Source organism: Agelaius phoeniceus, chromosome Z (assembly GCF_051311805.1).
Source record: "Agelaius phoeniceus isolate bAgePho1 chromosome Z, bAgePho1.hap1, whole genome shotgun sequence".
NCBI lineage: Eukaryota > Metazoa > Chordata > Aves > Passeriformes > Icteridae > Agelaius > Agelaius phoeniceus.
The window spans coordinates 74,578,688-74,594,282 of NC_135303.1; the positions used below are offsets into that span (position 1 = coordinate 74,578,688).

General features: G+C 38.6%; 1 protein-coding gene across 3 annotated transcripts in view; it reads right to left on the reverse strand.

Annotated features, from left to right (window-relative positions):
- Nucleotides 1–15,595, reverse strand: part of ZSWIM6 (zinc finger SWIM-type containing 6) — a 108,490-nt gene that overhangs the window by 89,111 nt on the left and 3,784 nt on the right. Inside the window, exons 1-2 of one of the 3 annotated variants that reach the window (XM_077172075.1) lie at nucleotides 13,281–13,311; nucleotides 11,459–11,527 (exon numbers count right to left, since the gene is read on the reverse strand). The exons of the other annotated variants lie outside the window; for them this stretch is intronic. Of the exons in view, the coding sequence (XP_077028190.1) occupies nucleotides 11,459–11,527; nucleotides 13,281–13,296 (85 nt within the window). The 5' untranslated portion in view covers nucleotides 13,297–13,311. Of the gene's footprint in view, nucleotides 1–11,458; nucleotides 11,528–13,280; nucleotides 13,312–15,595 lie in introns of those variants that run through there. 3 annotated transcript variants of the gene reach the window in all.

The following is a 15,595-nucleotide window of genomic DNA, read 5'->3' on the forward strand; positions in this document are numbered from 1 at the left end:
TCCTATTTTCAGTGAACATATTTGTCCTCTGTAAAAAAGCAACGTAAACACTCAAGTCTGCTGTAGCTAAGCTCAGTGTCTTCTACATGCAAGACTGAACTGAGAACCGTAACATTTTTAAGACTTCATGACTGGGACAGAATGGAACAAGATTAAAAGTGTAGTTTAATTAATATAGTATAACAACTTATTCTCGTTAGTGAATTTGAGTAATTTTTGTTTTAATATTAAGTATCAGTTGTTTTGTCTGAGATCACAATTCAGCTAACTTTAAACCTCTTTTCTCAAGGAAGACTCCCAAAAGCATTCAATAGCACATATGTTAAAAGTGGTATGTTAGAAATGCTCTTCAAATTAAAGAAGAAACTAACTTCTATTCTTTTTCAGACAGGTAGAATCATAATAGTTTATAAACCAAAGTACAAAAACAACTGTTTGCCAGTTACAAAGGTTGTGATAAAAGCTTTGTTTTGTTCTTCAAAAAAATTTGAAGGTTGTGATAAAAACTTTTTCATTTTGTTAAGGAAGAGCAATTTACTCTCAGCAAACGAACAAGCTGAACATACATCAGTACCTTGGTCCTTCTGTGGAAGATACCACTTTCCATACGTAATTTACCCTGTGTAGGGCAATTGGGCACCCTTCTTGTTATCATGCTGTTGCATTCAAATTCCTTTTTTTTTTGTACATAGAGTACCAGATTTGATTCAGTGGCATCTACCCTTTAAAGCAGAAGGAGCACTTCTCCCTCATGAAGTTCTCTCCTAACACTATTGCCAAGCTAGAGGGTGAAAAGGCAGAATAAATAAAACACTGGAGCTAAAGTAGTCACACAGCTAGATCAAGACTGTGGTAATGGTTTAGGCTCACAGAAAAATTAAGGAGGGAGCAAGTAACATTCCTTTAAGGTTATCTAAGTAATAACACATATGCAAAATAAGTGGTATCATGTCTATGGAAGGAGATGACAAAAGCAAGCACATCAGATACCGGTTCACGAACATCAGGGCTTGCTAATTCTGAATGACTATTTCCATAACACTCCCACATAATGCTGAATTCAGGGAAACCCAAGGCCTCCAGGACCTACAGGGTTTATTTATTTAATCTAGTTTAACCCAAATGACTCCCCCATTCCTCACCACAAGACAAATCACACCACGTGTGCAGGCATGTCCATTCCTCCTTTTTAGCAATTATTCTCAGTGCATTAAAGCTTTTTATACAATCCAAAAACCAGCATACAAAAGCATACAGTTTTATTTGCTAAATATTAAAATCCTTGAAGACAGTAAAAGAAAAATAAATCTTTGCACTTCAGTAACACCACAATTGGGGGAATTAAATTTCCAGATATGTTTCCAATCTGCACTCATGCTGCCAGCTGCCTTTACATTTGTGTTTGGGGTGTGGGGGGGAATCTCTTTCCTACTCTGACAAAGGTCTTTGTTCTACCCAGAAGCCAGCTCACCTTACCTCTGAGAGTGTGCATTTTTGTCAGCTGTTCGTACAATAAACAGCTGTGAATGTTTGCAAAACATTACTACAGGCAAAAAACAAAAGCTGGTAAGTAGTTTCTATATTTACAATGCACAAAATTCTTGAAAACACATAACCATTTCAATAAATATTCTGGAAGATCTTTTTCCCCCTCCTCTCACACCTAATCTTACAAGCCTTCAAAATTAGCCGTGCGGACAGCACAGTAAACATAATTAGCTTCAGAATGCCAAATTATAGCGAGTCTCCCTGCTAACTGCTAATATAAAATGAGAAGAGCAGCACTGTCATCATCAGCACATAGGGTTAATGAAGGTTTTCCTAGAGGTCTTCCTCCTGCTTTAAGTGGACTAGATGAACCGATATAAATCTAACAGGGTAGATGTTTATCAACTCTGAACACTGTCAACAGAAGAAATAAGTTATTCCACTTTTCAGATATGCTCAAGAACTTAGTAACTTTGAGTAAACTTGTTAGAAGCCACAGATTCCATTCACTTGCTATGTTTTTTCTCTCTCTTGAATAACCTCTCAATTATAGTACAGTTTCCAGTGTGATATATCATTTCAGGTATAACTTCAACTGAAGACAAAGACAGAGCACACATACTTTACCACTCTTCTGAGGAAATACATTTTTTGCTAAGTGACCAGGCTGAATGAAGCTACTCCAGCCTTCAGCAGAGGTTCTTCCTTTGCATTCAGTTCACTCTCTTTGTATGAATCAAATTAAAATAGGTTTAATAAAGATGTGTCAAATTGTATTCATAATAACCAGAATGCAAAGAGATAAAGCTTGCAGTAATCAGGAATACATTCCATGATTTTAGCAATTAAGAATTGAAGGATTTCAAAATATTCACAACCACTACATCTCTGGAGACCAGTGTCACTTACAAATAGGAGGCTTAAACTGCAGCTGTCTTTTCACAATACAGTGTGCTTTGGGTCTGGGTTTATCTTTGTCTTTCCATCTCCTCATTACGACATTAAAGGGGAAAAGATTTCAGCTCAGAAATGAACTGAAACTATCGTGAAGCTCAGTAAGAAACAGTGTGAACCTGTATATTCACCATAATTCATCATTCAACATGTATTTTTCCTTCATTGAGGGATGTCAGTATTTCTAAAACTGACACTCTGCTTTTAATGTCTCAATGTACTAAGTGTTCACAATGGTCTAAGTCAAGAACAGAAACTCCTCTCTAAAAGCAAGTTTCATACATTTTATTTGAATGACCTTTATATTCTGAAGCCTCCCAACAACAAAGGTTTCAATGATTATGCACAAAACATCTTCTGTTTTCTTTATTACCTGGTGCTGCGCTGTCCTCACAAGGATAATACTAAAGAACACCTCCCAGAGACCCAGACTAATTAATTTTGTGCCTGTTGTTTCTGCTCAAGTACTGTGAGCTAGAACAGATCCAGTACTTGCATCCTGACTCTGTGACAGATTCATCTCAACGGAAGCTTACCAAATCACCGTACACACTAAATTTTTCTGGGATGCATTTCACAGAAATTGCATGATAAAAGTAATTTCATGAGTCTCAGTTCCTAATTTGCACAAAATTTTGTTTTTAAAGATGAATACATTTAGGGAGACTACTAGATGAACTACACCTACCATCTGCACAGCAAAAACTTTACCTTGAATTCAAACAGCACCTAAGGGGACAAAACTGAATTCAAACAATTTTAGAAATGGTAGTAATCTGAAACCAATAGAAGCCCCTCCTCATATGTTCAAATTTAAAATCCAAGAGTTGTCTTAAACTTCTCTATTAGGTCAAACAGCCTTACATAACTTTACACCTACTGCGGCAACAGAACAACTATGTACAAACACAGCTGGTGGCACATTCATTGTTCCATGGAAATTGCCCTGTGGATAGTCTCCCAACAGGACTTTAGTCCTTGGTGGAAACTGGTCGAGTATCTTTCAGGAAGGTGAAAGATAAAGGTCTGGAGAAAGAAAATTACAGTGAGCAGCTGAAACGCAGCAGCTTCTGGCCATACACCCAGAGGCAGCATTCTCACCTACAGCTGGTGTGAGGGTATTTACATAATGATTCTGGAGGGCTTTGGCAAGGATGGCAAGTGCTAGTCAAGATTCCTGAACCAGTTCCACAAAATTTTAAACTTGTGAGCAAATCTGTATGCAAAGACCTAAGTGCATGGGATTTAGTGGCAGACTATTTCATTCAACCCAAGAGCTGTGATGAGAACATCCACTTGGACCTGTTCCATCAAGAAACATCAATCCAACTAAGTTTTACACTTAGCAGCATTACAGAGACTCATTCAACTGCAGCACATAAAAATTGCAGGGTTTTAACCCTATTTGGAAAACAAATGCAAAAATAAATTTCCCCAGATTAAATATAAAACACACTCAATTATGAGTGAAAGTTAAAAAACACTTTTTCTAGAAATACATTAATCACAATCTTGGATTTGTGCAAATATAGAAATGAAATTGCAGGAAATAACTTCAGAATTTCATGTAGGTGAAGAATGTCTACAAGCTCGGCTCCTCTTCTCCTCCCTCACCCTGCTCCCATCCTTCCTGGGACTGTGCTGAATATAACCTAGCCAAGCTTCAAATTTGAACACTTTTGTTGTATTTGAGTGTGTTTAAAGAACCTCCTGCACTACCCACGGGGATTGTTCTTTTTCCTATTTGTTAGTTTCATGTGAGCAATATCATTGTGTACAGCTCAAAGCCCTGTTCTGAAGAGCCAATCCGCCCTGATGGTACTTATCTTCAAAACAGGAAAGCTGAAGTAGGAATAGAGGTGGAGGGGTCAAAAACAAGACGACCATGAAACTCCACTAATTGGTATAAAAACTAAGAGACTGATACACCTGAGTGCTTTTCATTTTCCTAAGCAGACAAGAGTTCAAACTGGTACTTCTTTAACAAACCTGGCTTACAAAAGTCACAGTCAGCTTCTAAAGTATCCCATTAAACATCTCTGATGAGCCTAAAACAAAATATGACAGAAAGTAGATATCTAATTTTATAACCATCTAATGCTATACCATTAGCAGTGGAGCTATAGAGCAAAGATACCAGACTATGTAACTTCACTTTCCTCAAATGAGAAATGTTTAGGTTAGGAGCCTAGACAAACATGTCCAGTAAACACCACCTGCAGAGGTTTGGAAGGATCTAGACACTTCTGTTAGGGCTAGAGGTCATGCAGGCTCCCTTCCATCAGGAGACAACCCAGAGAGGTAAAAAACCCTGCTTAATCTTTGCACAACTTAAGGACCCCATGTCTCACTCATGAGTGCCTTTAACAGTCTGACAGCCACAACTGTCTAGTCAGAACTGTCAGAACCCTCTAGGAAGTGAGCAACCCAGATGAATCCTTCCTCACTGAAGCAGGCTACTGTTAAAAGTAAGCTTTGAAAATAAGCTTTGATCTCCCACCATGCAAGCAGTTGAGAATGCCAAAGCATCCTCTCCCAGACAGACAAGTTCCACAAAAAATCTCCTTATGGTAAAGAAATCTATTTCTGCCCTAAAAAATGGCCTCATCTGCATGTGAAGTGCACAACAAGGCATTGATGCACTTCTTCCCTCCACCAGTTACAGGCAAACAAAGCTCTGCATTTGTTAGTTCTATCTGGAATAGACCACACAGTGACTTGGAGTCCTGAAAACAGATCATTTCAGTAAACACACCTCACTTACTGAAGCAGCTGTCTGTCATTTAATTTCTACGCTACGGAAGTTATACAAAAGCAATATTCTGCTCAATTAATGTTCTACTTGGGGAAGCAGGAACAATACTGGAACACCACAAAGCTATTTCAGATGCTCAGTAAATCTGTATCATAAGTACTTATTTTACAAGCAGTAAGGCTTTTTGTCACCTACAAGCCAGTGCTACAAACTCTGCTTGAAATCTCCACACTGTGCTCCATCAGTTCTTTCTCAAGCATTACTACAAGTAAAAAAAAGACCATGCCAGACACCCAAAGTCTCTGCTACACTTCCACAACCTGCAACCTCGAGTGACTCTTGAGTAGCAACAGATGAAAGTTCAAGAAGCAAAGAAACTTCTCTTTTTTTTTTTTTTATGTTGGCTCAGCAGGTCTAGTCACGCAAAAAGCTGTGAACACTTTAGCAACAGCTATGATGAAAATAAACAGGTCAACAGCTATGATGAAAATAAACACAAAACACACAATTTGGACACCAAACAACTGCACAATAAGGAGAAAAATTACTTCAAAAGTCTATGTTATAAGTATGCTGAAGTTCAACACTGCCACAAAAGAAGAAATGTATGAACTTTGAAAGCAAAAAGTACCTTTTGCAACAGCTATGCAAATATAGATAGATATGAATTTGCACAATTTGACTAAATTGTTAGGTATTTCCTTCCCCTTTCCTGTACTCCTAAAGTAAACATTTGTCTGGCTTTTTTTTAAACCACTGATGGAGTGTGGGAGGGGTACTCATCACTTAGCCAAGGGCTTACGCCACAAAAAAAAAAAAATACAAAAAACAAACAACAACAACAACACTGTGGATGAAGTGATATGGAAGATGGCTCACTTATATATGCCAAACACAGCACCTCAGCTCAGGAAAGGCCTGTCTTGGCAGCTCTGAAACAAACAGGTTGCCTTTTGCCACAGCTGAACTCCCAAACACAGCAGCTACCTCCTTTTCCCCAAGCAGCAATTACAGCTTCATGTCCACTTTAGACCAATCTAAGTGCGACTGACACAGAAAGGAGCCCCGACTTTCTCAGTGCCCCCTTGTGCAATCCTCTCTCCCTGGCATCAAGAGTAGCATTTTGTTGGCCTATAAACCAGGTAAAACTCAGCAAGCAAGAGCTGGATTCATAAGCAGGCCAGTCGTCTGGCTCACCATGCAGCTCCACAAGCTCTGGCACAAGCTGAAAGTTTGAGAACTGCAGTGTTCCTCTAACAGCAGCCTGCATTTAAGCCAGCCTAAAGCAATGACATAACTTCAGGGTGAATAACACAGTGGTCATCACAGTGGGTGAAGTTTGCAAATGGCAATCACAGAAAAGCTTTCCAAAATACAAGTTTATAAGCACAGTAATGTGCATTTTCTGTTCTAAGAGTTACACAATGAGGCACAGAGAAGTAAATGAGTCATGGCCCAGCAAATGAGTCAGTTCTTTCATTTACAATATTCATGACAAGTATTTCACCGTGGAAAACAATTATTTTGATAGGCCTGTTTTGTAGTCTGTCCTTGGAGGAGTTCACTGAGTGACAAGAGATTGCAAGCCTGCTGGAACAGGCTCTTGGGAGAATTCCCGTGCTCACAGCCACACTGTGCTTCCGTATCAGCAGCATTCTTTAGGGCAGCAGGCTTGGTCAACCAGGAATATGCTCCCTCCCTAAGAAAAGGAATAATTGGAAATATAGTTACAACTTCTGTCAGTCTAAGGCCTTCGTCACTTATAACCTTTGTCAGGCAACCTAAGGTTACCAGCCTTAAGAAAAAGGTAGACATTAGGCCTGCAGTTGCACTTGAAATCTGTATTTAAGACCACCAGAAACTACCTACCGTAGCCCTTGTTCAGCACACAACATCTACACAGGTTTTGCAGGCTGGGTACAAGACCCTCCAAACAGCTGATGCATTGCTCAAGTCAGTGGAGGCCCTGTGCTGCTGCACCACATCAGGGCCTGCAAGTTGTCACCACCACACTGGACACCACTGTTAGGCACCTACAGTACATACTGCCCACAAACATCGCAAGAGCCCCTTGCTTGCAAATATACCCATTCCTGACAGAAAGCAGCTGACCAAAGTTGCTTTTACCTGTGCAAAAGGAGCTGGTCAATGCAGAGAGTATGGTGTTACGGCAGTGCACTCTGCAGAAAATAAGCCTGCATTGAACATGCAGCTGCTGACTCGCAGCAGCATTTCCACAAAATGCTGATTATTTGTACCCAACTACTGATGGAAGATTAAATTGCAGGCTCCTTCTGCAGCAGTCCCACCTCCAGCCCATTGTACAAATACTGCATCCCCACTATGCTTCTGAAAATTCAAACCAGCATCAACTGCAATACAAGTGGATCTGCTCTCAACTTTGTCATCTACAAACACCACACAGCCCAATCCCCAGGTTCAGGACACTTACTGTCTCACCAAGGCTGCATGACATGCTATACCTCCCGGGCTCCTGGAACTAAACATAGCCGTACAAAACCCCCCATGCCTACCAATCAAGCTACATGTATGCCAGGCTAATATACAGACACTTCTTGCACTCTAATGCTGCTGATTCTCCCACCTCACTCAGCCATTAACTTTTGCCCGAGGTGCTTTCATTATATCACACCATCTTGTCCCACATCACCCTCTTGGCTCCCACAAGAAGTCACTGAGTACACCAAGGCCCTTGCCTGGAATGTGGTTCTGCCATTGGGCCCTTGCTGGTTACAATGCAGTGCATCACACTGGCTCTCACCATAGTCCCCAATGGTAATGTCTTCTGGATTCAGGGTTCCTGAACCTTTCAGCACTTCCACAAAATGCTGATTCCCCTCCCAGAAATTTCAACTTTTATAGATTTTTGTGCTTCTCCTTTTACTTCCTTTCACAGCTTAGTGTGTCATTGCTCAGTCATCTTCTTCTGCTTCCGCCTTTCAGATGTTTCTCAATGTTTGATCTCTACTTCTTAACTTCCTTTTGTTATTCAATGAGGGAGGGGAAGACGGACCTCATAACAGGCAGGATTCACTGAAGCACATACCCATGATTCACATCTTTCCACTCATCCATTCTAACATTTCACTAGCTATCATTTCACACCTTGAGTATCAGGAAGGAGCAGCTTTGATCTTACTGACATCTTGCTCCCTTAAGCATGTTCTACATACTAGGAATATTCAGCTTTCTGACAACAGCAGCAGCCTTCCTTGTCCTGCTGAGCAGACACAAGTCCTTTCTTTTAAGTACAAGACCTTGGATCTCTTTGGTAAAGAGATTACAATGCTCACATCTGTTCTATGTTTTTAGTCTTTACCACTTATCTTATACCCCTACCAATGTTAAGTTTATATTCCATATGGCCTCTTAACAGCAGGAAAAACTTCTCTAGTCCTTCTGATCACCACTGCAGCAACTCTGACAGTTATCTCCCTCTTTCCCCTTCCTACTTTTGTCTGAAGAACTGTCCAATGAACTGTGTATCATTCTTCATCAGATTCTTGTCTGCACTCCCTTTCCTAGGTCAGGACAATATATAGGTTCTGGGGTAAAAAAAAAAATTAAAAAAAAAAATCTGTTTTTCACAAGTCTGGGTACCATAAATACTCATTACGGAGGTAGGGGACCAAAATAAGAAAACTAGTCTCTTTTTGGAATATACAGTGCTTTAAAACTAAGCCATTTAATGTCTATTCAGGAGAATTAAGCTACAATTTGGAAACAGCTTATAGTGAATGAAATAATCAATGCTATGAAAAAATCTCTTTGAAACAGTTATACAAGACAAAGTCAATGGTTTTGTTATACCACTGGCCAAGCTTCCATCATTACTGAACAGAAACAGCTTCTGCTGAAGTAAAATCTGACAACCACCCTTCAAACACACAGAAAGTCACCATTATCTAAAAAATCGGAGCATTACCTTTCTGCATCCAATACATCTTATTTATAAAATTGAAATTGGAACAAAACGTTGAAAAGAGTGAGAGGACACCCACTTCCTAACTTACAACTGTTTTACAATTTCAAAAGCTACAAAACAGCTAAGTTACTGTTTGCTAACCCATTTTCCATCTTGAAAGCTGTGTTTCATTTTGTAGGAAAAAGTCTATCAGTTTCCACGCATTTGCTAACACCCATTAAAAGTAGATCATATAGAGGGAAGAGTTATTTAGACTATATCCTCCTTAAATATACCTCATCAGATATCTAGTGAGGTCTTTGACCTGTGTATTATCTCATGAAGTACCACTTCCCCACTTCTCTTCTTGGTCTCTCATCTATAAAGCATTTTACTCAGCATTTTATCACCTTTCTTCTCTTCAAGCGTGTATTATTTAATAAAACAACTTGTTTACTCCAAAACACATCTTTGCTCCCTGCTACCAAACAGTCATTTACATTTATCATGTACAAAATTACCTAGAAATCAAACCTGTAAACTACTGCCAGGATACATGACAGTTTAAAAACTGATCACCCAAAACTGTCAGTAAAACTAAGTGGTATGCTGCTTCTAAAATTTATACACAGGACTAAGAAATTTTTTCTCAGCTTCCTGATCCCATCAGACTTTCACAGCATCTGTTACATCATGTCCCAGTCCTAGTCGTTGCCTACCATTCATGCATTAGCACATTGAGCTGAAGTCACCTCTATTATTTCATGCACATTCGTATTTGACAAGGAAAGCTGCATGATGGTGCACTCACATATCATGGCTTGCAATAACAAAAAGATAAAAAAAAGCCATGGGTTTTATGTAATCCTCAACCCCCTGCTGTGGAGGAAGCAAAATTGAAGTTTTGGGCTTCTGTATAATATAGCTACACTAAATCCAGAAACAGAATATAATGTACTTGATATTTTATCCCCAGTACACCAACTGTAGACAGTTTGCAAGGTTTCAGTTTACGATCTAAATCAATGGAAGAACTGAGAGTCATTTTGCATGTACCACAGCAGCAGCACAGCCAGCTGTCATTGGTAATAACAGCATTTCAGAATAAATGTGTTCTGGTTTTTTTTTCGTTTTCTTGAGCTAATATATTAAACAATTCATTTAGACTATTGATTTTTCTCTGCTCTTGAACTTTCAAAATCAGTAGACTCTGCAGAATTGTCCTAAAGAAGATCAAGCCATGTTTAATCCAGTAAGCATGGTCACTAAATCCAGCTTTGTATATATGCAAATAAGTGTTTTATAAGACTACCTTCCACCCTCCCAAAACACTTCATTGTATTCCACCAATAGCAAAAGCAAAATCTGATGCAACTGCTGTGGAAGCAACCAACAACTTACAGTACAGTTCTCCACTAAACTGATTTCCTCACATTTTCCAGAAGATCCCAAGATTATCTGTAAGTGTATGTGTTAATGAATTCTTAACACAGATTTTATCTGCTATCCTTTCACAGCCACATCTGTACATAAGTCAAAGAAAGGACCAACCATCAAGCATATGAAACTCTGATGATCACACTACCTGTATATATTTATACTACTGAAAAACATATCAATCCCATCATCAATCACTGAATATGGATCTGTGCTCCGATTCAGCCTAGTCAAAATATCGAAGTTGAATGTAGAAATTAAGAACTAAATAATAAAGCTCAGGAGCCACTTTTGACAAGGGCAAGCTAGAAGCTGAAGCGTCTGAGTTTAAAAAGTTTGCGCTGCCTTGCACGCATAGTTGAACATTGATTGCTATGCAGAAAGAAGGCGGGCCACTAGCACAAAAGAAAGAGTCAAACTCTAAACATACAGAAACAAATCTGAGAGCCACTGCTGAAGCCTTTAACCAAAAGCCAAGCTTTTAACACAAGCTTATAAACACTTAAATACTTAGAATACATGCAAACTTGAGCCTCTACTCTGATACAGGTGTATATTTGTAACATTTTGTAAGGGTTTACCCAATTTTAAGTGCCTTGATGGTTTAATGTTTTTCATTTCATTAGTCAGTGTAAATTAAATATTGTAGTCAGCTGCACAATTCCTGCATAGTTCCTGCACTGTCAGTGCATTACTATCGGCTGTCAGTAACCAGTTAGCAGCTAAATTTGGCACACACACAAAGTGTCTCATTTCTTAGAAGTCATATAGCTACGCAACAGTTGATTTTTCAGGTCTTTAAAATAATCAACTATTGAATGCATTTAACTTTTGTGAAAAAATAAAGTTAAAAAGACACAAAAATATATATTAACATCTAAGTTTGTGAAATATCTTACCTCTTATGCCATTTCCCCCATTACTTTTCCAATGATGCCAAAATGTATTAAAGGTCTGACACCAATTACCTATGAAAGATGACTTATGTAAAGAGGTGGACTGTTAAATAAACTACAATAAAAGGTAAATCACTTGAATTTTTAGAACCTTAATTCAGTACATAAGCTTCCTATTTATCTGATCAGTTAGATCTACTAGTGCAGATTTAAACTTATTGACAGGTTTTACTGCAGCCTTCCAATTAGCATCAGACTTTCTCAGCCACTGCCCTTGCATTTCCAAAGTAAAACTTCCACGTATTTAGACTGTCAAATACACTCACTTGGCAAAGGGGAATGGAGGCTTACAGTAAAAAATAAAACCTTGAAAGCCACAAATAAAAAATTACACTCTCTTTTTTACAAAGCATGTAATGATGTGCATCACAATTACTTTAAAATATATTTTAAACACTGCTGAAGTCTGTCCTCTTTGAATATTTGGTTTTCACTTTTCAGAGGTGGTGTTGGTATAAATTCCACATTAGGAGACTCTTTAGTCTATACTGAATTGTGTCACATCAGAAAAAGTCTTTTGTATGCCCACTCAGCTCTTACAGCAGGCCTTTTATCAGTTCTGATTTAACCACAAAGGAATTCTCTACACTGTAGTTACTATTAGAAGGCTCCTCCAGTCTGTTTGCACATTTGCAGAATTCAGTCAGAAAACATCTATTTTAAGATGGTGATTTATATCTCAGCTTTTCCAGACTTCCTGGCCCTCCACAGCACGGCCAAGGCAACAAAGACTGGATGCATGTTGCTGCTTCAGAGGACAGCAGGGTAATGTGCCGCAAGGCCAACATATAAATCATGGTAATTGGCATGTAGCTGGAAGGAGAATGCAAACTAGTGTACAGCACCAGCCAACACTGCCAATGATCCAGGTCACAGAAGGTTATGAAACCACGTCAAGGGCTGCACATATACCCAGTGAGAACTTCTTACATACATTGTCTTGGACAGTAAACCAACAGCAAAAACTGGAAGTTAAAGCAGACAGATCTCTCAGAACAAGTGTAGTTGTTGGACAGCACTCAAGTGTTCACGTGCTGTCAGGCTGACTGCATTCCAGGCAATCAGAATTCACATTAAATCTATATCCTTGCTGCACATGAAAGCTTCTTAGGATTTCAAATTAGTTCATGTCACAGAGAACATATTCATAAATTAGGATACCTTTTGTCAGTTAAAATAGTGTGGTCCTTCTTTGACTTGGCTTTTGGGTTTTTTAAAGATGCAGTAAATTCTCCTCCCTTACCCCTCAAGAAAATAAGCTAAAGAGAAAGCAAGTTAAGGAATGTCAGCAGCTTTCCTAAATTTTGCACTCATATTTACACTACTACAAAACTTGACACTTATCTTGACATCACTAGATTACTTAGACAGCAGGTGACACCTAAATTGAACTCATGCAGACATATCTAAGAGCATGCCATCTACTACAGTTCATCCTTCAACAGTAAGAACTGCACTTGACAGCTTACTCATTTTTTTCACTTGAAATTTTTTAATTAGAACTTGACCAGAGTCTTAAGCAATGATTTGATTTTAAAAGGTCCATTTATAAAAGCAAATGATACAGCAAAATGCAGCAACTAGCAAATTCTTTTTAAGGAAATCAGTTTGTCTGGTGCTGACTTTTAAATAGCCCTCTGTCACACATAGATTTTGCATTTAATTAATAGTTCACTTCTGCAAGTTAGCACACAGGGCCAGAGAGTAAATGCAGGCATCAACTGCTGGCATGACAAGTGACTCAAATTCAAACATTGCTACATACCAAAGCATCGGATCATACACGAAGACGGAATCACCTTCTAAAAGGAATGGCAGCTTTGAAAATGAAAATTGTTTTCTTGGAAGTGAGGAAAGCCTTGAAATTAAGGGGGAAATAGAACATAAGAAACATGAACACTGACCTAAAACACACAATGAAAAATTTTGTTACATGAACCAAATACAACACTCCTGTATAAAAGATTTCTCTATTTAAAACTTGTGATGAAAACATTGTCCAATTACATTTATCCTACTATTCACAATTACACAGGAAGATAATATGTACAAGTTTTATTTTTGTATCTTGAAATCACCCTAAAATACTTACACTCTCTTGAAATCAAGAATAGATTTTTTTAGAAAGCCTGAATTAAATGCAGGAGCTGATTTACAAAGCTTTTCCATGTTTAGCAATCTGGTCTTGAAAGACAGCTTTTTTTTTTTGCTTCTTTAGCTCTATCTTTTTTTTCAGGGTATTTTTTTCAGGGTATTCAAAGAAATTATTCAAGGTCAAGGACACTGTATTAGAGCACAGACACAGAAAACAGCTTGCATATTCACCAATTAATGCACTGCATTCCAAATCCTACAAGGAAAGTAAAATGCATTAGATGTCTCCCTTTCAGGAAGAAACATTTAAAAATTAGCTTACTAGTTTCTGTTCTGGAACTTAGAAATATAAGTAGTTATTTCTTAGAGCAAACTGAAACTGGAATTGATGAAGGCATTTTCACAAGACTCTCTAGGCCTGGAACTAAGTCAAAAAAAAAGGCAAAAAGTCAGACATTATTTGTTTACGCCCATACCACAATATTGTATTAACAAATTCTGGATTACTTGTTTTACTCATACATTCCTAACCAAACCCCCTAAGTTGAACACAATTGCTCCTTCAGCATGTCAGCACACAAAACTCTCCTCTTTAAATAGACAGAATTTAACACAACTTTTTCCCCTTGGAAAAAGTTCACAATACATACCAGAACAATTTGGTATCACAGGTCAAAAAGTTAATACTAAACACAGTGCCTTCACTGCCACTAATGACAATCGTAGGTTTGCCACACAACTCGGTATTACTTTCATTAAGTAAATCCTTTTACTAAATACATCTGTCCTACACGTTTCATCAACAACTACATGTATATTGCACATACCAGCAAGAATCACCATATCTGCTAAAAGTCACAGTTCAACTCACAGCACAGTACATTTGTGTCACCTTTGCAAACAAAATACTTGGTATGGTTTTATCACAAGAAAAAAAACAGTGTTTCATGTTATACCACTGGCACTCAAAACAACTGAGTCTCAAAAGAAGAGACATTACTTTTTTTTACTTGCTCTGCCATTTCAGAAAGTTTTGGGGTTGGGTTTTTTTTTTCAGTAAAGATGGCTAGGAAGGATCAAAATTTGTCTCAAATCATTGTCCACCAAAAGGATGTAAAATCTGCTGACTACAATACAGATTCCACCAGAATAACATGCAGCCATCAATTTGGCCTTCTAAAGCCTTCTCTTGCTCCTGGTGAAAAAAAAGGCTTCTCCTGGTTTTGAAAGCAAACCAATCTCCAGTCTTTAACTTAAGAACAAATTAAAGAAATATCAGTGACCTTCAACCACAATTTAAGAAAGAGGAAATTTTACTTTGCTTTTCTCTAAGAAGCATTTTGGCTACATCCCCCAACCAGGTATCCCTGAGGGGCTTCCAAAACATGATCCTGCAACTCCAAGCTAATGATACTCTTCAGCTGAACCTCCTTCCACAGACAAGGCAGCTTTCTATCTTATAATATTAACATCATATTCTAGAGCTGTGGTGAGTGTCAGTCAATGAATTCTTTGTATTTTCCTTCCCTAGGAGTCCCCTCCCTCCAACTCACTCCCTTGCCATTCATACCTAAAAGCACAACTTAGCACAGTCACAAAGCCTTATGCTACATGGAAAGGGCTCTAACTCCTTTAAGAAAGGCCTGTATGAGCAAGCAGGGTCTATGCAACAAAGACAAACGTACCTCAAATTACCAACAGACAGGGATGCTATAAGAGTACTTGTATGACAAATCAAAAAATTCTCAAGTACTTCTAATGTGGCTGCAGCAGTGAAGCTGAGTTTTACAGCACTACAGCCAAGGCAACCTCTGTCTTTCCCCAAGCAAGAGTCACACCAGCTGAGGCACAGGGGTTTATTTCTTCTCCTAGAATAGCTGCATTAAGGGCTCCCACCAGGTCAGCTGTGCTATTGAGGGATCACACCTCTTCTAGCCTTGACAGCCACAGCTGTGACGACAATACAGTACTGTGTACTAATTCAGG